The sequence below is a fragment of the Callorhinus ursinus genome, unplaced genomic scaffold (assembly GCF_003265705.2).
Source record: "Callorhinus ursinus isolate GAN/ISIS: 27379988/994484 unplaced genomic scaffold, GSC_fseal_2.0 scaffold26, whole genome shotgun sequence".
Taxonomy (NCBI): Eukaryota; Metazoa; Chordata; class Mammalia; order Carnivora; family Otariidae; genus Callorhinus; species Callorhinus ursinus.
The window spans coordinates 5,775,680-5,800,490 of record NW_027397088.1 but is presented as its reverse complement, the minus strand read 5'-3'; the positions used below and the strand labels follow the sequence as shown (position 1 = coordinate 5,800,490).

The 24,811-nt window shown below is 42.8% G+C and overlaps 1 protein-coding gene across 1 annotated transcript; it reads left to right on the top strand.

The window, feature by feature from the left end:
* The first annotated feature begins 597 nt into the window (after positions 1-597).
* On the top strand, positions 598-9,879 carry RPP40 (ribonuclease P/MRP subunit p40). Its single transcript, XM_025891239.2, has 8 exons — positions 598-754; positions 2,328-2,472; positions 3,960-4,028; positions 4,619-4,714; positions 5,637-5,762; positions 7,460-7,658; positions 7,806-7,940; positions 9,660-9,879. Exons 1-8 carry the CDS (start codon positions 632-634, stop codon positions 9,856-9,858), a joined length of 1,092 nt encoding a protein of 363 aa, XP_025747024.1. The 5' UTR covers positions 598-631; the 3' UTR covers positions 9,859-9,879.
* Positions 9,880-24,811: the final 14,932 nt, after the last annotated feature.

The following is a 24,811-nucleotide window of genomic DNA, read 5'->3' as shown; positions in this document are numbered from 1 at the left end:
TTTAAATACTTACCTTGTAAATTACTTAACTTCGGTTGTTCCGAATCTTAAAGCAAAATTGCTGCTCCAGAATGTTGTACCACAGTCTGCTGTTTTGCATCCTTTCTGCACAGAATTGGGGCTGTACATAACTCCAGTTTGAGACACATGTACTAATGCAGAACCTGATCAGAAAAATTATGGAAAAATGAATTCTCACTGCAACCCCCAACAACCGCTCAGACGGGATTTTTAAGAAGGGATCTTAAAGTGGTTCCGAAGGAGTCGTATTGTAGGGCCAACAGAAACTGTGCATTCTATTCCCCCACAAAGTTACTTAACCTTTTGGGAAGGACCAGAGAGAGGCTTTACGGGCAAGAGACAGCAGCAAGGGAGGGACGGAGGGCAAGGCAAGAAAGATGGGTTTGAAAAGGCAGGTTCTAGGTTTCCAGGTGCCAGGTATTTCCATGTTAGGTAATGAATTTGCGGTTTCAGGTACCCACGGCAAACCTCTGCTAAAGTTACTAAACGGAGCCCGGGCCCCGCGCAACTGGCTCGGCGCTTCCGTACTGCGCATGCCCAAGGGGCGGGGCGGGGCGAAGAGGACGGGCGGGGCGCGCCGGGCTGGCCCGGGGCCGAAGCCAGGGAGAGCATGGCCACCCTGCGTCGGCTGCGGGAGGTTCCCCGGCACTTGCTGGTCTGCGAGAAATCCAACTTCGGCCACGAGAAGTCGCGCCACCGGCATCTTGTGGAGACGCACTATCACAACTACAGGGTGAGTTCGGCCGCCGTAGGCCTCTCGGGCATCGCTTCATCCCCGGGAGCTGGGGAGGTCTGGGCAAAATCGCATTCAGCTTTGAGTGGCGGGTCCGCCCTCGACTCGCAGAGGGGCGGGGCCCCTCGCCAGGCATGTTGGGAATTGTAATCTCTTCACTGCTCCTTACTGCTCGCTTGCGGAGCTGCAGGACTACCACTCCCAGGATGCTCCGGGGGCGGGGGCAGTGTCCTCTTCTCTCGGGGGGGAGGGGCGGGGCGGCGTGCCCCCTGCCGACTCCAAAGCGCGCTTGCTTCTTTGGTCCCGCCCCTGGTGGGGTGCTTTCCCGGGAGGGACGTGAGAGTGGGGGCCGAGCCTGGGAAGTTAAAGAGCGAGTGATGGGTGCGACGTGGAGCCGCGGGTCGGCGGAAAATCGGGGCCGGACTCGGCGCTCCTCTCCACGTCTTGATTCTTTCTCCCTCCTCGTGGGAGCGTCTTGCGGAGTCCGGACCCAGGAAACACGTGCTTTTCTAAACTATGGGAGCTAGGTTTAGATCTGAGAACATTCCCATTTTGCCTGCTGTCTTTTGTGGTCTCCAGCCAAAGCGCTCCAGTTCGGCAGCTTTGTGTAGAAATGCGCCGTGGTGGCCCTGCTTGCGAGCACAACTTAAGAGCTTTACAGGGGTGCTAACATGGGTGTTGCTTCGTGAAAATGTGATCACTCGTGGGGGTGCTTTGTGTAAGTTGAGGCCTTAGTGAGGTTAATTATCTAGCATCCGGCAAGAGAAGAGAATAACCCCAATGCCACTCAGGTGTCCAATGGCTCGGTTTCACCAACCCATGTAAGTGGCGAGGTCTCCAAAAACTCAACCTGAAAATGGTTTTAGCCCTTTACACTTTAAATTCATCAGCCTCATCTCCACCCAGACCTGACTGTCATGGCAGTTTCTCAGAGACACAGGCGGTGAGGCCGGTCCCTTAGGAATAGACTGATGTTTGAGCTTTGGGAGAGTGCTTTTCAAGGTGGGGAGCACTTGGGCAACATCTGAAGCCGTTTAGGTTTAACATCTCTGCTTTAGACAAAAGCTCATCACGGGCAGCAATCGGGGTGTGTATCTTATCTTTTCCAGGCTGATCTGTAGAATTTTTCTGTCTAGAAAATAGAAACAGCCTGGACCACTTCTGCTTTCATGGAGCCTCTTAATGATTGATGTCCCTAATTTCCTTATGCCCTAAGGGACAGTCCTTTTGATTCCAGCCTGGTACCAGGTTAAACAAATTTAGGGATATTCCACTGTACCATATTGCCTTAAAAATTAATTAGAGCAGTGGACAGGGTATAAAACATATTGTTTATTTGCAAAAGCTTGCCATTAAATTTTTTTTTTGCTTCTTTAACTTCAATGTTTGGATACGGAAATGACAAACGTGAATTGTCAAATTTCTCTTTTCCTGAGACTGGTAAATTAATGTAAGAGTTTTATAGAAACCCGTGGGGGAATAGTTAGCAGCCCTCATATGTTACAGCACTCTTAAAAAGCTGGAGGCTGATCTACATGAAAGTAAGACTGGTTTATGTTACACATTCCAATAGGTTTCATTTCTGATTCCTGAATGTGGGGTTCTGTCAAAAGAGCTGAAAAACCTAGTCATGGAAACTGGACCCTATTACTTTGTGAAGAACTTACCTCTTCATGAGTTAATTACACACGAATTCATCAACACCTTTGTGAAGAAAGGTAAGAAAAATCTTGTGTCTATGAATGTGGCAAGATGAGGAAGTATAGTTAGATCACATCACGATACCATGGCTCTTCTCGTGTCTTAAATAGGGCCTGTGGCGGTAGTCTGTGTGGTCAAGTGCGTGCATCACTCCCCCTCCCTCAGTATGCTCACCCTACTTTTTCTCGTGCTCTCTTTAGGTGGTGGTTTCTGATGACACTTGTCCACGAGTGTGGCATGGGGATGTTGTAACATAAAGCTATCCCTCATCTTAAAACAAGGATTCAGGGAGAGGAGAGAGCCTTGGGATCTGTGTGTTCAGATACACTGCTGTTGGTGCGTGGCCACAAAGACCACTGTGTTCCCAGCAGTCCCCACTCAGCCGTCTCGAAAGGTTCATCTCCTGATGCCACCCAGCTGTTCACTGGGTGGTGTGCTCATTATGGTTCAGTGTCTTCTGCTTCGAGTTTGTGGCTCTGACCCTCTCTGCTCACCCCACCCCATTTCCACTGATGTCTGCCTGGTTGGCGGCTTTGTTCTAGTTGTTTCCTAGGGAGCACTTGTTTGAAACCGTATTTCAGACTGTCGTTAGGGATTCCCTCCTCACCACGTAAGTCACTGTACTTAGAAGTAAGCAAGCCCCTTCTCTTGCTGTAGGCTCCGTGTTCGTTGTCTGCAGGGAACCCTGAAGAGTCCAGTGACTTGCAGTTCCTCTCATTCGGGTGCTGCTGGCCCCGCTTGCGAAGCTGGCCATGCGTGTTGTCTTTGGTCCCGTCAACTTGAGTCCTTTCATCCATTTTGAAGTTTGGTGCTACTTTGTTAATAGTGTGGCCACTGGCTGTAACAAGCACTTTTACATAACCAGGTTGAACTCTTGCAACAGCTCTGTGAGTTAGGCCTCTGATCCCCATTTTACAGGTGAGGAAAACTGAGGTTCACAGAGACTGAGTGGCTTTCCTAACCTCACACAAGGTCCTGGAACATTTTGAATCTGTACCTGGAACTCTTCCTCTCAGGAGCGTGCACTGACCTAGTATTCTACTTTGTGCTTCTCGGCCAGCACCCTCAGCGGTACACACCACACCCGGAGTCCATTTCCTGCTTGATGGTAGTCACCTGGCACAAATAGGCCCTGGGTGGGGGCATGAACTAGCTGTTGTGTGGCATCTGTGTCCTCGAGCTCACCCTTGGCAGGTTTTAGGGTTATTTATTTATAGATTGTATTTATTCATTTGAGACAGAGAACACGAGTGGGGAGAGGGAGAAGCAGACTCCCCGCTGAGCAGGGAGCCCGACGCGGGGCTCGAACCCTGAGCCAAAGGCAGACACTTAACCATCTGAGCCACCCCGGCGCCCCAGGTTTTAGGTTTATTGAGGGAGCTGGAGCTGTGGTGGATACTGACCCTTACTCACCTGGCAGATACGTTATCATGCGAAGAGAATCCACTAACTTTCTGCAGGTGTGATTTTTTTTTTTTTAATTTCTCGTCTGGACTTCTTACAGGTTCGTGCTGTGCACTAACATACAATACAAATATCGATGAAGATAATACTGTGGCCCTGCTGCCAGACGGTAACAACACTCACTTTTTCTTTAATTTTAAAAGAAATACTGTAAAAAAAAAAAAAAAAAGTCAAATCTCCAGATTCAGTCCCCTTCTTAGAATGAACTGTTTTTAACAGGTTGGTTTTTATTCTTCTTGACATTTTCTATGAATTTATAAACACACATAAAGCTTGTTTTTTGGTTTTTTTTTAACATAAATCACATTGTACCACATTGTTTCTCAATTTTCTTTTATCTCAATATGTCATAGACATCTTTCCATATCAGGGCATATGGTTCTGACTTACTATTTTTAATATTTTGAAGGTATTCTAGTGAAGAGGTAACCATGATTTGTTTAACTATTCCATCTTTAATAGAAATTTAGATAATTTGTTTTCACTGTCATAAATAATATCCTTGTATGTATAATAGGTTAAAATATTCTTGTACATAAATAGGATGTATGTATAAATAATATCCTTGTATCATAAAGAAGATCCTTGTATGCAGTTTATTACCCTCATATTTAACTGCTCAATGGGCTGTGCTTTCTTTTAATCAGAGAACATGTCATATTTTTAACATCTCTTTTATGGAAACTATTTGACTTATAGGGAAATTAATTTTATCACTGGATAAAGATACTTACGAAGAAACTGGTCTTCAAGGTCGTCCATCTCAGTATTCTGGCAGAAAAATCATGAAGTTTAGTAAGTATTACGCTCTCATCAGTTTCTAACAAGTCAGTAATCTTCCTGTAGCAATTTCAGTGTAAATGTTTGAATTGCCACTGTTCTCTTTGTTCAGAAGGAGTATGGCTTTTTTTTTTTTTTTTAAGATTTTATTTATTTATTTGACAGAGAGAGATAGCGAGAAAAGGAACACAGGCAGGGGGAGTGGCAGAGGGAGAAGCAGGTTTCCCGCTTAGCAGGGAGCCCGATGCAGGGCTTGATCCCAGGACCCTGGGATCATGACCTGAGCCGAAGGGAGACGCTTAATGACTGAGCCACCCAGGCGCCCAGGAGTATGGCTTTTTCTTGTCTTTAAAACTTCTGATCCACGGGGCTCTAGGTTGAGCTTTGGAGAGACTAAGTTTGCTGTTCTGTTTCTTTTCGGCTGTGGGCTGCATCTTACAAGGATCACAGAATTGGAATGGTCCATTAAATATATGTTTTGGGTCAAAAATCAAAGTAATGAACCCAAGATAAGAGTCTACAGCTTGTTCTTAATAAAGAATTTCCTTTACTTTCCCCAGGTTTTTTATGATTACTAGTAGAGACACCCCCACCCCCATGACTGAAGAGATATGGTTCTGCCGATAGTGTCCGGCTTGAACATGAATGACAGGCTGTCACATCCTTGGGTAGATTAGGATTGACCTCCCAAACCTCTGCCCTTGGGCTTTGACCTCGGAAAAGTATGAATTTAAAAATTTGTTGTTACTGTCAATGCTAGAAATGCCCATGAAAGGCAGAGTTTTGATTTGGTAAACCAAAGGAGTGCAAGAACAAAATAATTTTTGCTAGTCATAAAACTTCCAAAAATTCTGATGCTTTTTAATACAGCACTTTTTCCACAGGGTAGGCTGTGTGTATATGAATGGACTGTTTATTCCTCTTTCCATTTTTTAAGTTGTTTCCATTGATTTGATGGATTTATCCTTTAACCTGAATTCTAAGAAGTATGAAAGAATATCTTGGTCCTTCAGAGAAAAGAAGCCATTGAAATTTGATTTTCTTTTGGCTTGGCATCATACAGGTATGGAAAATATGTAACCGTACAGTGATTTGGAAATCTAGTCATTAATTAAAGGGGAGTAATGGAGTATTGAATTGTGATTCATCCCTGTGGTCTAGGATATTGTGTACATATGTGCATAAACATTATTCGGGAAGCTGCTTCGGGCCCCCTGCCATTCCCGGGAGCCATAGTTTGGGATGATGTAGGCATGCGGCCATCTGCCTCCACCTCCTTGGGTTATGTGTCGATCCAGAGATCTTGAGAGTGGCTTCAGAGCAGTTAACTTTTATATGTCTCTCCCCTTCCTTCCTACACCTTACCTCAAACAGCCTTGGCGGTATGTTTTAAAATAACACAAATTATAAACACAAACTGTTGATTATTTCAGGGTCCAAATCAGGCATGCCATTAAATGTCAGACGAAATTTGTTGTAACTTGGAATTTATTAGAACGTGAAATTTAGTGGGGTGTTTGGTCACCAAACGTGGTGACGTGCCGACAACTTCCATGCACCTTGCTCCTTTTAGAGTGTAGCTTTGGTCCATCACAAGATTGTAACGAGTCAGATCATCACAGTTGTGATGGTGTCATATTCATTTTTGGAGGATAGGGAGGCACATAGGTCCGTTTTGGAAATATGCCTATGCATCTGCTCTGTGTGGGACGTTTCTGGTCACAGGGTGCTCCAGGCTGCCCCTATGAGTCTTTAGTCTGTAATGCTTTAGTGCTTCTCCTTAGGGTAGAGATACAGGAGGGCAGCAGACTGACAGACAGTTGCATGAAGTCTTCATTGAGGACCATGTGTGCTTTTGGTTCTGGAGAGCTCTGTGTTCCTAAGGCTCCTAATTATTCTAAGGGCTTGTCAAGAACTGGAGAAAGTCCAAGATTTTCCTCACTTGTACGCCAAGTAGTTAGCCAGCACAGTCTCATGGATGCTGGCAGAAGACACAAGACTTGGGATTGAATTACTCACAGTAGTGGCCGTAGTGCAGCAGGTCCCACTACCTACAGGGTGACACACAGTGGGCCAGGGGATACGACATGTGCCATGGGCTGCATTACAGGAGAGGAATCCTGAGCTGCAGGAACTCCAGTCTTACATCCTGGCTAGTAAGCCTGCGGGCCTTTGCTCTGGGGCGGAGGGTTGGGGCTGGGGGAAGGGAGCAGATTATTTCTATTACACTGGACGTGAAGCAAGCCTGACTTTTGCTCCCAAGGGGGCCACTATTTCTGTCTTCCAAGGCTGTTGGAAAATCCTTGAAGATAAGTTGGATTTTACTGGGTTTTTAAAGACAAGCTTAAATGAGATTCTGCCATCATTCAGTTCCTCTTGTGTTTCCTTTACAGAGATTATGCAAATAAACTCCTCTCTGTAGAGTTCACTAATTTTATTTAGCCACGAGTAGCACTTTTTTGTATTCAGTAACTCAAAATTTTCTTACTAGAGCAAATGCTGAAACTAATATGGGGTTGCATCTGAAAGGATTATGCTTTTCCAGGAAAAAGGAAAGGAAATGAATGTTTAGGGAACTTTGGCACAAGGAGCCGAAAGCAACTTAAATGATTTTAATTTGAATACAGCTTTGCACCACTCCCTTTTGCATTACTTCATCTCACCTGCTCCCCAGAAATCTCACATGGGAATGGGGCGGTTTCAGGGATTCACTGAACTTGCTCTCAGGAGTCAGATGACCTTGTATGGTGTGTTTTTAAGGTGCGGAAGAATCCCCAATGATGTCATACTTTTCCAATTACCGAATTCAGGAGCATCAGCCAAAAATAGCCCTGAGCACCGTGACGGAGCTGCCGTGCCCGGTGCTGCGAAGCAGCGCCCTCCGGGGGGCGCCAGAGACGGCCTGCAGCGCTCCAGAGCTTCTGGACTGGCTTGGCGCCGTCTTCAGCCACGCAGAACTGTGCGTAGCAGCTCCTGGGCTATGGGCTCAGGCTCTGGCTGACTTCTTGTTCTTCATAGGGGTTTATACTTTGAAAATGAATCATGCGGGAAATGTAAATATGTTTTCTTTCTTTCTTTCTTTCTTTCTTTTGTGTGTGTGTGACAGAAATAATGAGCCTAGTAACTTCATATCAACCTATTGCTGTCCTCAGCCAAGCACAGTGGTGGCCAAAGCTTATCTGTGTACAATCACTGGTTTCATACTTCCAGAGAAGATCTGTCTCCTCTTGGAACAGCTGTGGTGAGAACGCTTTTTGCCTTTTATATCTTGCTTGTCTGTACCCACATGACATTTTAGGGGCAGCGCTACTGTTCCAGATTGCAGCGTACTCTCACACATGTTTCCACTTTTTTCCTTGCTTGGGCTCACAGTGTGGTAACATTATCATCTTAAATGATTTAACTGTCCTTGGTGATAGGAAAATTGTATTGCCAAATACTTGTCCTTATGAAAAGACAAAGAGCAGGGTTTAACTAAGCTTCTTGAAAACAAATTACTCATTTTTCTTGTGCTCCGGAAGTTGTACTATCACTTAAGAAAACAGCAGTACTCTGTGGGACACACTATGATCTGTTTTAAATGTTCGAGTTCTGCAGATGTTTTATTTTGAAAACAAGTTGACCACTTTTGAATCCAAATCATGTCTAAGATCTCTTCTGGCCCTGACATCCTGTGAAGCCCTAGGCGTCATTAACATGCCAAGGATTGGACAAGGCAGTATGGGGTTTTTCATTTGAGAAGGTACTCTATAAATAAGACGCTACATTTTTTTTTTAATTTTTTTTTATTGTTATGTTAATCACCATATATTACATCATTAGTTTTTGATGCAGTGTTCCATGATTCATTGTTTGTTAAGACGCTACATTTTATCTACTGTCAGAAAACTCTGATTCCATATTGAAAAGACCATGAAGCAAACATAACGCCTTCTCAGTCTTCACTTTTTATTTTTTTTTTAAATAAGCTTAATGCCAGGCTTGAACTTATGACCCTAAGATCAAGACGTGAGCTCAGATTAAGAATTGGATGCTTAACCAAGGCACCCATCAATCTTCACTTTGTAAATGTCTTAAGATTTAAATCTTGAGGGTTTTCTTTTTTAAGCCCAATACCCTTTTTCATATATTAGTTTAGTACTTTCATTTTCCTCAATAAGAAGGTTGGATTTTTTTTTTTAAGATTTTTATTTATTTGAGAGAGAGTGAGAGAGTGAACACAAGCAGGAGGAGTGGGGGAGGGAGAAGCAGGCTTCCCGCGGAGCAGGGAGCCCGATGTGGGGCTTGATCCCAGGACCTCGGGATCATGACCTGAGCCAAAGGCAGACATGTAACCGACTGAGCCACCCAGGCGCCCCAAGAAGACTGGATTTTTTTAAATTTAATTTAATTTAATTTTTTTTTTATTTTTTTAAAGATTTTTATTTATTGAGAGAGAGAGAGAATGGTAGAGAGAGAGCATGAGAGGGAAGAAGGTCAGAGGGAGAGGCAGTCTCCCTGCTGAGCAGGGAGCCCGATGCGGGACTCGATCGTGGGACTCCATGACCTGAGCTGAAGGCAGTCGCCTAACCAGCTGAGCCACCCGGGCATCCTGGATTATTTTTTAAATCCAGTAAATTATTCTGCAGTGTTTCAGTTAACAGACTGAACAGCACTGTTAAATGGAGGGAAACTATTCCTGTACACTTTGTGTTTTTGTTTTGTTTTCGCATCTTAAATGATGTTCCACAGTAAGCGTAGGAACTGCTGAAGTTGGTTTTGGGCATTCTGTAATTGGTTAACATTTACTGAATACACCACATAGGATCAGGAATGTAATTTGCATCTCTTAATCCTTATAAATAAAAGCTAAGGCCTAAGCTTCATTGGAACATCAGAAATATCACTTATCCCGAATAAGTAAAAAAATGTGAACATTCCTAGCCCTCCCTGTTTGTTAAGATTTATCTTTCTTTTTCAGTCACTACTTTGATGAGCCCAAGTTAGCTCCTTGGATTACGTTGTCAGTACAAGGCTTTGCAGACAGTCCTGTTTCGTGGAGAGAAAATGAACATGGTTTTCGAAAAGGAGGAGAACATTTATACAACTTCGTGATTTTTAATAATCAGGACTATTGGCTTCAGATGGCTGTTGGGGCGAATGATGACTGTCCACCGTAAAAAATACAAAATTTAAAATCATGTTTGTTTATGTTCATGCTTTCTTTCAGATTTTGTTAATGGTAAAGGACTGTGTGTTCACTCAGGTTTGTATGATGATGGCATTTTTTAGATCAGCATCCATTAGCATTCTTAGGGCCCATCCTGTGAGTGTAGCTGGGACTGACATCCAGTGAATAGCTCATAGTTGATTACCCCTGGTCAGTGCCACTGTAAGTACAGAGGTGTGGGTTACTGCGTGGTAGAGTGGACTAGGGTGCCCAGGGAACAGGTGTTCTTAGACCATTGGGTAAGATGTGTGCTGTTACTCGGGTGTATGATTACAACTTTTTCACATAATAAAAATAAGTCCTTATATCATACTTCTCAGAGCCAGCCCTGCTTTAAGTACTGATTGTATTTTACCTCATTTATTATTTGTTTAAAAAAGATTTTATTTATTTATTTAATTGACAGAGACAGCATGAGGGGGAACATAAGTAGGGGGAGTGGGAGAGGGAGAAACAGGCTTCCGGCTGAGCAGGGAGCCCGATGCGGGGCTCAATCCCAGGACCCCAGGATCATGACCTGAGCCGAAGGCAGACGCTTAACAAACTGAGCCACCCAGGCGCCCCTACCTCATTTATTTCTTGCATCAACAGCACAGAGTATAAATGAGCTACCAAGGTCACACTGCTTGTGAGTCTGAGACCTGACCTCAGGCCAGCTGGTTCCTAAGTGTGTGTTCTCACTCTTGCCTCCGGATCAAGAGAGGGGTATTTGGATACTGTATATTGTAAAGAACAAGTTGAAAGAATTTTTTCCCCTAGCACTATGGCTGATAAAGACCAGCTGAGAACAACTAAAACTTCTGGAATATATATCAAGAACCATTTTTAAAAATGGATCAGTGAGCTATAAAATAAGTCTCAAAAAATTTTAAATGGAAGTAGAAGCACAAAGAGGTAATTAGGACACTGGGGCCACTTTTTGCCCTTAGGGACATTTGCCAAATACCTAACTAAACTTTGTTTTTCATCATCTGGAGTGGGAAAGGGGCAGTAGCATAGGAGACAAAGCTTAGGGCCTGCCCAAAGTGGGAGGGATAATAGGAGATCTCATGAAGTTGAGACCCCAAAAAGATAGACTTACTAAGGGTGAACTATGAACAAATCTGCCTGCCTCCTCCCTCTCCAATCTCCCCTTGTCCTCCCCCACCCCCCCCAGATAGCAAGGAAGATTGCCTATCCTGAGAGAATACATCTCCATCTTCCCTGAGAAGGAATATACGTGTGTGTGTGTGTGTGTGTGTGTGTGTGTGTGTATTGCCACAAAGCAGCCCTGAAGCTGGTTTGTTTGAACAATCTGGGTAGTCTAAAAAAAGTCTCACACCAGAAATTTAAAGTGATACCAGGTTTTTAGTGCCCTCCAGGTGACTGACAGAAGCAAAACTTCGTGTCTTTGGAGGAACTCAGAAACAGTTTCAAGGATATAAGTTCACAATCAAAAATCACAAACATAAGATAGACAAGAGCTAGCAGAAATGATGGACAGAAGAAGCAGGCCGACAAAGACTTAAGCTCTTAAGATTCACCAGACATAATATAAAATATATTTTATATTTAAAGAAATAGGGGAGATTAAAGAACATGATTGTAAAAATGGTCAAGTAGATTGGGAAAAGTACCAAGTGGAAATCTAGGAATAAGGAACACCATAATTGAGAGTTCAGTGGATTGACTAACATAACAGCTGACTAGGTACCACTGAGAAAATAATAGGAAGAAGTAAGGATGTTTTCAGACTTGCAAAAGACTATCACCAGCAGATAACACATTACAAGAAAAATTACAGGGTGTTCTTCAGGCAGAAGGAAAATGATACCAGATGGAAATCTAGATCTACACAAAGGGTTGGAGAGCACTGGGAATGACCTATCCATAGGTCATTTAAGCATATGGTCAACCTATCCATATCAATAGTCCTATTAAATGTAAACAGTCTAAATGCTCCAATTAAAAGGCAGAGATTATCAGATTGGATTTAAAAAAACACTGCCTTCAAGAAATGTACTTTAAAGATACAAGTAGGTTAAAAGTAAAAGGATAGAAAAAGATACCCCATGCTAACACTAGTCAAAAGAAAGCTGGAATGTGTATATTAACAAAAAAAGATTTTAGAGCAAGGAATATTAACAGGGATTAAAGCTTATGTCATACTGATAATGGGTCTGTTAATGAATGTAACTGATAGCAATCCTAAATGATAGCAAAAGCCGATCACACTGCAAGGAAAAAATGGACAAATACACAATTATCAACGATTTTAGTATCCACTTTCTAAAACCGATGGAGCAAGTTGGCAGAACAAAAATGTAGTCTATTTGAACAATGATAATAGCCAATTTGACCTGGTTGATATTTATAGAACATTCCACCTACCACAGCAGAACATGAGAGTGTACATGGAATATTTATGAAGATAGACCACATTAGGGCCCATTAAAAAAGTCTCAAATTTGAAAGTATCATACTAAGTATATTCTTTGGCCACAGAGGAATTATGTTAGAAATCAGTAACAGAAAGATCCTTGACAATCTCAAATATTTGGAAACTAACAAGTCAAAGAGACCTAAAGAGAAATTGGAAAGTAATTTGAAGTGAATAAGAAATTATGGGTTACCACTAAAGCAGTACTTAGAGGGAAACTTATAGTATTAAATACCTGTATTAGGGAGGAAGAAAGGTCTCAAATCAGTGACCCGAGTTTCCACTTTAAGAAACTAGAAAAAGAAAAGCAAATTAAATACAAGGTAAGCAAAAGGAGAGGAATAATAAAGATCAAAGAGGCAATCAATGAAATAAAAGACAAAAACAATAGAGAACAATCAATGAATCCAAAGTTTGTTCTTTGGGAAAAAAAGACCAATAAAATTGATAAACCTCCAACCAGATTGGTGAGGGGAAAAAAACGCAATGACCAAGGAATATATATAAGGAACGAGAGAAGTAACATCAGTACAGATCCTACAGATATTAAAAGGAATATTAGGAGCAACTTTATGCCAATAAATTCAACATCATTGATGAAATTGACAAATTCCTTGAAAGATACAAATTACCAGCGTACACTAAAAAAGAAATAGATACCTTGAATAGCCCTACAAAAGAAATTGCAGGGGTGCCTGGGTGACTCAATTGGTTAAGCATGTGCCTTCAGCACAGGTCATGATCCCAGGGTCCTGGGATAGAGACCCACTTTGGGCTCCCTGCTCAGCGGGGAGCCTGCTTCTCCCTCTCTTTCTGCCCCTCCCCCTGCTTGTGCATTCTCTCTTGCTCTCTTTCTCAAATAAATGAAATCTTTATTTAAAAAAATTGAAATTGGAGTTTTAAAACCTTCCTTTAACAAAAATCCAGGCCCAGGTGGCTTTAGTGATGAGTTTTACGAAAAACTTCAGAAGAAATAATACCAATTCTACACAAACTTCCAAAAAATCAAAGTGGCATAATTTCCAATTCATTCTGTGAGGCCAGCATAACTCTGGGACCAAAATTATTAGCCAAACAAAACAAGAAAAGCTACAAAGCCATATTCCACATAAACATAGGTACAACAATTCTAAGGAAAAGTTTAGTAAATTGAATCCTATGATATAATAAAAAGATAATATATCATAGTCATGGGATTTATCCTGGGAATGCAGGGTTGATTTAGCATTTGCATAATCATCTCAATACAGAAAAATCATTTGACAAAATTGACCATCTATTTCTGAGAAAAACTCAGGCAAACTAGGAATAAAGGGAGCTTCCCCAATTTGATAAAGGGCATCTACAAAAACCCTAGAGCTAACATTATACTTAATTGTAAAAGGTTGAATACTTTCCCCCTAACATCAGGAACAAATAGGGAGGTCTCTAGCCAATGTTGTACAGGAGATTCTAGATTACACAACTGGGCAAGAAAGAAATGACATCCAGATTGGAAAGAAAAAATTGCCTTTATTCACAGGTGACATTATCTTCAGACATGTAGAAAATGTACAATGGAAAAAAATGTACAATGGAGTCTACCAAGTATGTATTAGAACTAATAAGTAGACCTCTTAATGGGGCCAGTGAATAACACTGCTGGCATTTTATATGCAGTAGTGACTGAGTGAAGGACTATAATCATAGCTCACTACTTGCTATTGTTTTTGTTTTAATATTCAACTATAGCAGTGTTTTAAATGCATAATAAACTCAAATATAAAAGCTCAAAAAAAAAGAACTAATAAGTGACTTTATCAAAGTTGGAAGATACAAAGCAACATACAAAAATCATGTTTGTATATGTGGCAACAATTAGAAATTGAAATTAAAAATCCACACTTATAACAGCTTAAAAAATGTACTTAGGAATAAATCTGACAAAAAATATGAAAGACCTGTACTTTGAAAACTACAAAATATTGTGATAAAGAAGACCTAAATAAACAATAATATATACCTTGTTCGTGGCTCAAGAGATTCAGGATTGTTAAGATGTCATATTCCCAAAATACAGATTCAATATAGATTCAATACAATCCCAGTCCAAATCCCAACAGGTTATTTATTTATGTGTCTATATAAATTGACGAGCTGATTCTAAAATCTCTGTAGAACTGCAGTGGGCCTAGAACAGCCTCCAGGGCTGCTTTACAACTTGGCGATATTAACACTAAAAGCTTCCAACCGCTCCATTGTCTGCCTCAACACAATGTAAACCATCAGCCTAAGCCGGAAGTCAGAAGGTGTTTTTGTTTCAGTATGTCCCTCTGATTATCTGTATGAGTGCATGCCAACTGAGAGGAGGTATTGTAATAAGGAACCTAATTTAGGAGGTGTCAGTTGAAGTTGGAAATAAGATTTACTGCTGTTCATTCTTTGGAATAATCTGGGGTTGATTAGTGTTTTCAAACTATATCTGCCAGTTAATATGATGTTCAACTATTTTCTATATAAGATGAAAAATAAAAATCTGATATAAAAGGATTTTTTAAAGACTGAGTTGATGAATTTATATGCATAGGAAAATAGACTTGTAGATCTTCAAGGAGCAAGTGTCGAAAGGTTTCCAGAAAAAAGAAAGGAGAGAAGGAAAGGAGCTAGAAATTACCAAGGCTGTTTTCTTAAGTTTAGAGCAGTGAAATGGTAACATAGCAACTGGCAAAAAACAAACAAAAAAAACACCCCTATGCCAGAAGCATCCCTTTTAAGGAGCTAAGATTGTGCTCAAATTCTTTTGATGTTATTCGCTGGGACTTGGGGACCAGAGGGACCGCTAAAAGCATATTCTTCAGAATCCAGATTAGGGGAAGAGGTTACACCTAGGATGCAAAGTTACTGCTGTATTCATCTTAATAAATCAAATTAAATTACTTGGCAGAAAGCCAAGTGTGATCCACCCATTTCTGAGGAAATGACCAGAGGTCAAAGATGATTATTTTCATCTCTTATAATTGAAGAAATATTTGTCCCGTTTTCCTATTGCCCAAGGTTGGTGTTTTCTTCCTCCTTCTGGCATGTTGCCTCTAAAGCTATGTGCCATTTTCACCACAAAGTTCCCTGGATTCTTCTGAGACATGGAACCAATAGAATATATATTTATAAAGTGAAAATATTTTTATATATTATAAATATGTATTATGATGAATTGGCTCTCACAGTTATGGAGGCTGAGTAGTCCCACAATATCCGCTGGAAACCCAGCAGAGCTGGTGGTGTAGTTCACTCCAGCCCAAACCCTTGAGGATTAGGAGAGTCAGTGGTGTAAGTCCCAGTCCAGCAGGGGAAGCCCAGGTGTCTTAGCCCAGGAATCAGGCCTAGAGAGTGCAGATTCTCCCTTTCACCATTTTGTTCTACTCAGGCCCTCAAGGGATTGGATGAGGACCACCCATATTGAGGAGGGCTATCTGCTTTACAGAGTCCACCGATTCAAATGCTAATCTCATTCAGAGACACATACCCAGAAAGAATGTTTAGCCAAATACCTGGATATTGAAATGATCCAGTCAAGCTGACACGGAACTAACCATGATACTCCCTCACGAATTACTTCAGTCTGTTGTAGTGTTTATTAAGCATCTAATTTACACTCAGTAGTTACTGTTACTGTGAGAACAGAACAAATTGTTTGACATGACTTCTCCTTTTGAGGAAAAGCTACTCAGGAGGACTGCTGTCTCTACCTTGACCTCATTAGCTCTTGACTCAAGCTAATGTGGTAGACTATTACATGAAGTAGCTGAGTGAACATTCTGGAAAGGATGGAATTTCAGTTCACCTAGGACTCTTCCCCTGGGGAAGAAAGCCACTTGGGAGCTTCCTGGTCTTGGAGCTATTCTTTCAACCACCCCACCCCCACCCCTTGGGCCCAAACTTAACAGTTTGAGAATACATTGCTCAACAGGACACCAGCTCTCTTTGGCTAGAGCTTGGTTGGAGCCATTTTCCCCTAATGATGATGGAAAACTTTTCTTAGGAGAATGCATTAATTTATAGAAACAACCATTTTCCTAAATATAGCCTGGTGCCCCATTTATGGGCTAGCTATTCATGCATTGCTTTTACAGAGTGACTATCCTTATTTTAGGACAGGGAAGACTCATGGAAAAGGCAATTGGGCCTGGGGTAGGATTGATTTTTTTCATTCTCTTTTAATATCCATATTAGGGGGGTCAGGGTAGAAGGTTGCAGCAGCCAACCAAGTGTGAAGGAACTGCCGAAATCCATCACAATCACTTGAGCACCACTAGCAGGGAAAGCCTCAGTGAGAAAGGTGGAAATGGAAAGAAATTCAGGGACTGGAAATCTGGGCTATCACTCTATTAGCATCCACGAGCTCTCTCTGAGGGAAAAAGAGGCACACACACAAAAGTATATTCCTGCAGGCTTTCTTTGTTTCCCTCAACTAATGATGTAAGTTGGAGCCCTTTCATTTATGAAGAACTCACATCTGGCTCTTATTTCAGATAATAATTGGCAGCTTCAAGGCAGTACGTTCTGTAAATCTTAGTAAGTCTCTTGGCTTTTAGGCCATGCTGCCTGATACTCTTCTGGGTGAGAGACCCAGATAAGATTTGGAGGGCTTGAGAATGTAGGGCAGTCTCTTGGGTCTGTAAGCAGACAGAATTTGTGATGTTTCTTGTAGGCCTGTAACAGGCCTCAATGTCTTTGTTCCTGAGGGAAAAAGTTATGGGCAGATAATGCCTTCTGAACTTCTAAAGCTTGTCTCTATTTCTCACCTGGTAAACTTTGCCCCTGTTTCATTTTGGATCCGTTCTGAACTTCTCAGAATAAAAGTACCAGCCAGTATATTTGATTTCATAATAATAGATGACATTTACTGAGCACGTACTGTGTGTTCGGGCAGGCTAAGCATTTTAGACACATTCCATCGGTAAATGCCCACTAAAGGCACTTAAAGCAGAAGTGAAATTAGATTAGAGAAATTAAGTAATCTTCCCCAGGCTACATGGCTAAGTTAAGCAGTAAAACCAAAATTACAAATTAAGCTTGATTTCATAGCTGGAGATTTTATTTTATTTATTTATCTTTAAAGATTTTATTTATTTATTTGAGAGAGAGAGTGAGAGATAGAGAGCACGAGAGGGAAGAGGGTCAGAGGGAGAAGCAGACTCCCTGCTGAGCAGGGAGCCCGATGTGGGACTCGATCCCGGGACTCCAGGACCATGACCTGAGCTGAAGGCAGTCGCTTAACCAACTGAGCCACCCAGGCGCCCCATAGCTGGAGATTTTAAACATGAAGACATGCTCTCTCTTACAAATTCCCTTATTCCTGTGTGATTACCAAAATGAGATTGGGAAGGAGAAAAGGAATTGTTTCAACCATCCATTCTTAGGTAACAAATCAGCCCTATGACTTAATGGCTTAAAATAATCCATTACTTCTCACGACACTGCCTGTTGACCAGGAGGCCTTCTGCTTTACCTGATGGTGGTTTTCCTGGACAGTCCAAAATGGCCTCCTTCTCATGGGCCCCTGTGTGTGACTGCTTGGGATTCCTCACAGCATGGTGACTGCTTTCTAAGAAGGAACATTCCAAGAAGACAAGCTCCGTTGTGAGAGTGCTAATCAAGGCTCTATTTTTAATATACTTGCTAATGGCCCACTGACCAAAGTTAGTCTCTTGGCCAAGCCCTGAGTCAATGTGGTAGACTATACAAGGGCATGAATCTTAGAAGGTGTGGTTCATTGGGGGCCACCAAAGTAACAGTAACAGGCATCATATGGTAATATTTTATTTACCTGAGAAGCATCCTTCTCTTCCTTTCAGACTAATAGCAGAGTTTACCAGTTAGAATTTCAAATTACACATATAGCTTGCATATAAATGGTGATATTTTGAATGGTGGTGTTCAGGCTGTTAAATGAATCAATAATTGGCAAGTTCATTTATTAATTTAAATTCTCTGTTTTCAAGGAGAGTTAGCTTGTCAACACACTCATTACCTTGTTTAATATTCACAAAACCCCAATTATATTATGATCTCTACAGATGAGAAGTGGAAGTAACTTGGCCCAGGTCACATGCCTGGTTCTCAGCAGATCTAGTTTTGAGGTATTGCTGGACTCCAAAGCCATGCTCCTTCCTCCTTCCCAATCTACCTCTGGTGCTATATGCAGATTTGGGAGCTGAGGAGTAAGCAACACAGGACACTTAAAGTTTTGTAAGGAAGGTGAAGTTGTTTTGTTTTGTTTTGCTTTTAAGTAAGCTCTACATCTGACACAGAGCTTGAACTCATGATCCTGAGATCGGGATGCATGCTCTACCTACTGAGCCAGTCAGGCACACTGGGTGATTTTTTAAAAGCAATTGCAATCAAGTGGAGGAGGAAGCTCACAGGGGCAAAAAGCCTGGAGCCTTTGGTTCATTTTGGGCTAATGTGTTAAACTAGTGGACCTGGTCTCTCAATCTCTCTCTCTCTCTCTTTTTTTTTTTTTTCAAGATTTTATTTATTTTAGAGATGGAGAGAGAACAGGGGGAGGGGTAGAGGGAGAGAGAATCTCATGCAGACTCTGTGCTGAACTCAGAGCCTGACGTTGGGCTTGATCCCACAACCCTGAGATCATGACCTGAGCCAAAATCAAGAGTCAGATGCTTAACTGACTGAGCCACCCAGGCGCCCCTAGTGGGCCTGGTCTTAAATTTTCATCCTCTCTAACACTTTTAAAAAAAAAATGTGGTCAAGTATACATAAGATGAAATTTACCATCTTATCCATATTGACGTTTAAAAGTTTAGTGGCATTGAGTCCCACACTCACGATATTGTGTGACCATCACTACCATCCATCTCCAGACCTAGAAGAATTATTGGCAACTTTTGAAACTTTGAATGGAAGAGAAGTGCTGGGTACATGGCCTTTATGCAGGCACTCTGATCTGGTCAGGACTGGGCGCCTCAACGTCCCTTTGGGTCACCTTTGGGAATTTTCCTAAAATTAAGGTTACCACTGGGGTATAAGGTCAATGAAAAGGAAGTCACTATTGGGGTCATCAGGAGGTTGCTGGAGGGAACTGGTTGTTATGGGCTGAGTTATGTCTTCCAAAATTCATATGCTGAAGTCCTAAACTGTACCCACCCCCCACCCCATATCAGAAGGTGAATATATTTAGAAATGAGACCTTTAAAGAAGTAAATAAGGTAAAATGAAATTATATAAGTGGGTCCTAAGCCAATATAACTGGTGTTTTTATTAAAAAAGGAAATTAGGACACAGACACACATGGGAGACCAAGAAGGTGGCATCTGCCAGCCAAGGAGAGAGGTCCCAGAGGAAACCAACACTGGTGACGCCTTGATCTTGGACTTCCAGTCTCCAGAACCGCGACTGAATGAGTTTCTGTTGTTTAAACCACCCAGTCTGAGGTATTTCTTATTGTGACCCTATCAGACTAACCCTGGTGAAGGGCCCTGAGGCTCAGGGCCTGGAAAGCTGTGGGGCCTCAGTTCTCAGATGGGCCAAGTGAGGAAAGCTCCGGGTGGTCACTAGGTGAGCAGTAGTGTCAAGAAAAGAGAGAGGTTGTTTACGAAATGTCCCTACCACGGAGTACATTTGCCTTCAGTCAGCATGCTGGGATGTGGTTTCAAAACCTCAGTGCAGACCCGGTGGGCCGTGGGTTTCTGAGAGGGGCCTACTCTGGGAGCTGCAGTCTCATGGACAAGGGATAGAAAGATGGAGCCGTGACCATCAGCACTGATTCTACATGCTGGGCAGCAGCCCCCTCAGGATTTTGTTTTTGTTTTTTTAATAATTTTAAATTGTGACGAAAACCAGGTACAGGCATACTCAGAGTCGTCGCGGGCTCGGTTCCAGACCACCGCAATAAAGTGGGTATTGCAATAAAGCAAGTCAAATGAATTTTTTGGTTTCCCAGGGCATATAAAAGTTATGTTTATATTGTAGTCTATTAATTGTGTGATAGGGTTACGTTAAAAAAACCAATGTACGGGGTGCCTGGGTGGCTTAGTCGGTTACAGAGTCTGTTTATTCCTCTCCCTCTGCTCCTCCCCCAGCACTCTCTCTCTAGTAAGTAAGTCAGTAAGCAAATAAAATCTTTAAAAAAACCCAATGTACATACTTTTTTTTTTAAGATTTTATTTATTTATTTGACAGAGAGAGACACAGCGAGAGAGGGAACACAAGCAGGGGGAGTGGGAGAGGGAGAAGCAGGCTTCTGGCTGAGCAGGGAGCCGGATGCGGGGCTCGATCCCACGACCCTGGGATCATGACCTGAGCCGAAGGCAGGCGCTTAACGACTGAGCCACCCAGGCGCCCCCCAATGTACGTACCTTAATTAAAAAGATCTTATTGCCAAAAAATGCTAACCATCATCTGAGCTTTCAGTTAATAATCTTTGTGCTGGTGGAGGGTCAGCTGCTGACTGATCAGGGTGGTGGTTGCTGAAGGTGGGGTGACTGTGACTATTTCTTAAAATAAGATGACAATGGGGGCGCCTGGGTGGCTCAGTTGTTAAGCGTCTGGCTTCAGCTCAGGTCATGATCCCAGGGCCCTGGGATCGAGCCCCGCATCGGGCTCCCTGCTCCGCGGGAAGCCTGCTTCTCCCTCTCCCACTGCCCCTGCTTGTGTTCCCTCTCTCGCTGTGTCTCTCGCTGTCAAATTAAATAAAATCTTTGGAAAAAAAATAATAAAGTGAAAGACATGTGATTTTTCCTTTCACTTGAAAACTTAGAGGCCATTGTAGGGTTATTCATTGGCCTGCTTTCAATATTGTTGTGTCTCAGAGCAGGGAGGCCCAAGGAGAGGGAGGGAGATGGGGTAGCCAGAACATACACAATATTTATTAAGTTTGCGTCTTATATGGCCATGATTCGTGGTACCCCCAAATAATTACAGTAGTAACATCACAGATCACTGGTCACAGATCACCAAATAAAGTCATCATGAAAAAGTTTAAAATATTGTAAGAATTACCAAAATGTGACACCGAGAGGTGAAGTGAGCAAATTCTATTGAAAAAAATGGTGCCAACAGTCTTGCTTGACACAAACCTTTAATTTGTAAAAAAAAAAAAAAGCAATATCTGCAAAGCACAATCCAATGACATGCAATAAAATGAGATCTGCCTGTAACATAAAATGTACCATCTTAACCATTTTTAAGTGTTCAGTTCCGTAACATTAACTATGTTCACATTGCTGTGTGACAGATCTCCAGAACTTTTTCTTGCAAAACTGAAACTCTACACCCATTGAACCATAGCTCTCATTTCCCCCTCCCCGTCAGATTTCAAAGGGAGAAACTGCTGACCTCAGAATTCACCCAGCTGGCTCTAGGAGGCTGAGCAACTTCTTGGATTTTTCTTCTGTACCTTGTACAGATCCACATGTGATATCCAAGGACTGAATTCTGACCAATGTCCACAGTACAAGGAGATTAAAATAACAGTACACACTGTGCCAGGCAGTTGCAAGCACCTGCAGGCATTGCCCATGTGGTTCTCCCAGTGACCCTGTGAGGTAAGCTCATGAATGGTGTCCCCTTCCGGCAAGTCTGTGCATTGAGCTTCTCTTTAGCTTTTTTATGCTCATGGCCAGAGGTTTAAGTCATTCTTCCTCCCTGAGGCGGTGGGTGTCCTTTGTACACTGGGCCCCTCTAGTGTGGAATATTGCTCCAAGGAGCCTGACTCAGTGTCTGATGTTTGAGTGGGCTGTGCTGAGGCAGACACTTCACTCTCGACATAAGTAGAGCTTGGTCCTTCCCTGATGGCAAGTATGAACACTGAGCAGTTGACGCTCCAATGGCAGAGCCTACATAAAGGGGACACTGGGCTTGGGTATTCTTCTACATCCAATGAATGAAACAAACAAACAAAAAAAGTAGGAAGTAGGAAAATTTGACTCCTGCCAGACTGCACAATGGGCGGGAAGATGGAAGGAGAAAGGAGTGTGTTGGGGGTCAGAGTTCCTGAATTAGAGGCTCTTGAGAAGCTGGCACGCTGGGTCCCACTTGAGGGAGGCTCCAGCCCCTCAGCAGGGCAACAGAGGAGCATCCTGGGTAAGGGCAGGGCGGGAGCACTCACCCCCTCCTGGATCCCACCCCTGAAGGAAAATACCCACCCGCTCTTTCCAAGAGCTGCAGCAGACTCTGGCTCTGGGGTTCTTTGGATTCCTTGGGAGTGAGGTTACCACATACCTAGCCTTTCTGGAAGCATGTTTCCCTCAGCCCCTCGTGTTCCCCGTGTCAACAGCAACCGGCCAGTGTGGAGACTCACAGTCCAGGTCCAGATCCTAGCTCCCAGAGCAAGTTGTGGAGAAGGCAACTTCGCATTTCTTGAGTCTCTCTCTCTCTCTCTATACATATATATATATATAGTGGAGGCAGGAAGGGGAGCCATTTGAAATATCTAGAATTATCTGAGGTAGATGTATGGGTAAGAATTTCTTTCACAAAATGCTGTTTTTCAAAGGAAAGCACGATATTTGTTTTCACCAAGATGGATATTTTACAGCACTTTGGGATGTTCATAAACACCGTTTGCTTTCTTTCAGCCCAGGAAACTGAAAAAGAGACAGATGTGAATGAATTTGTCTTACTTCTTTCCTAAAAGATAGCAGACAGCAAGTCGCTGCTTGGCATAAACCCAAGGCCTCTGTGATTAAACAATATATAACCATGTGGAGGCAACAGGCAAATTAATTGGTTTTCTGACAAGTACATTTTCAGCAAGGTGGGTTAGCTGAGGGGACCCGCGCCCCTCTCTCTGGGGAGACCAGTCGCCTCAGAGCTTTCAAATGCAGCCACTGTCTGCCTCAAGCATAGTCCAGAAGGAAAATGCATATTTATGGAGCCTGAATTTTATGTAAAAAACGAGTCGACAGGACCAGTTGGAAGGGCCCTGCCAGAGAGGGAAAATATCAATTTAAATATTTGATTTGCATCCAAAATTCATTCCATCAAAGACCTGGCATCCACAACAGTCTGCTGACCCACTGGAGAAATAACACAGGCATTTCTGGTGAGCCTGGAAAGTACTCTTGGCTCCCCAGGACCCCAGAGCCAAAAGCCTTAACTGGCTCAGAGTATTGGACATTGGAGGACCCGGATCCCAGGATAATAACACATATTCCGAAGCCCCAGACGTTGGAGCCACCCTCAGCCGCTGCTTTATGCAGACTTCGGGGCCTGACCGTCCTGTGTCTCAGCCAACTAGGGCCTGAGGTTGTGTGGGGACGGGCTGGGGGCCAGCTGCTAGGCCAGTGCTTCCCCGGCCCTCCTCTGCTGCCTTTGGATCCTCCAGCAGCCGATTTTCGAGTTCTCCTGCCAACACCCGAGACAGCCAGTGAATAATCAGCTGCAATTTGTAAATCCATTCCATTTTGCAACTGCTGTTTTCATTCAGAATTTTCTGGAATTCCAGTGGCCAGCCACAGCAGGTTGTTCTTTTTTTTTTTTTTTATCTTCAGACTTGCAAGGCGCTTGGCCCTCTGCGTCAGGGACCTGGGAGGAACTCTGATCTGCTTCCCAGGTTGGAAGGAGACCCCAGACACAAAGGGGACATGAGGGGAGGGCCAGGGGGAGCATTCCTGGCATCTTCAGGGGAAGGGCCTGTGTATCAGAGGGTCGGGTGCCGCCCAAGTCATGTCACTCCCTGACACCTCACTGTCAGCCCATCACACACGATGTCATTCGTGACAAAGCAAAGCATGAAAAAGTAATACAAACACGTGATAGGTGCGCAATAAATGGCAGTTGGCTTGAACTGCTAGTAGAAAAGGTTTTGCTGATATATGAACTCCTTAACCCGCCTTTCATGCTTTGGAAAGGCTGGTACTTGTTCCTGGTAGACTTAGTGTCCAGCAAGTCTCCTGCCCGATGATGCTTTTGGGGAAAAAAACAAACAAACAAACCCCAAACCAAAAAGCCAACATTTTGCTAATCAAGAGCATTAGAGACATTTTGTCTCCAACATTTAAATATCCATATCAAGGAAAAAAACTCTATTATAGAAAACTTTAAAAAAAATCCTTTTTATTTCTTTAAACTGTGGTAAGATACGCATCACATAAAACTCACCATCTTAACCATTTTTGAGTGTTCAGTCGATGGGATTAAGTGCATTCACAGTGTTCTGTGACCACCACCACCAGCTGTGTCCAGAAGGTTTTCCTCTTCCCAGACTGGAACTCTGTCCCCCTTAACCACTGACGCTTCCCTCCCCCCTTCCCCCAGCCGCTAGCAGCCCCCATTCTGCTTTCTGTCTCTCTGATTTTGACGGCTCCAGCAATCTCGTGGAAGTGGCAAGAAAATTTTCTTAAATTTTATTGTTCTAAATTTTAATTCCAGGAGCGTCAACTTACTGTGTTATATTAGTCTCGGATATACAACATAGTGATTCGACAATTCTATACATTACTCAGTGCTCATCATGAGAAGTGCACACGAAACAATTTTTTTAATT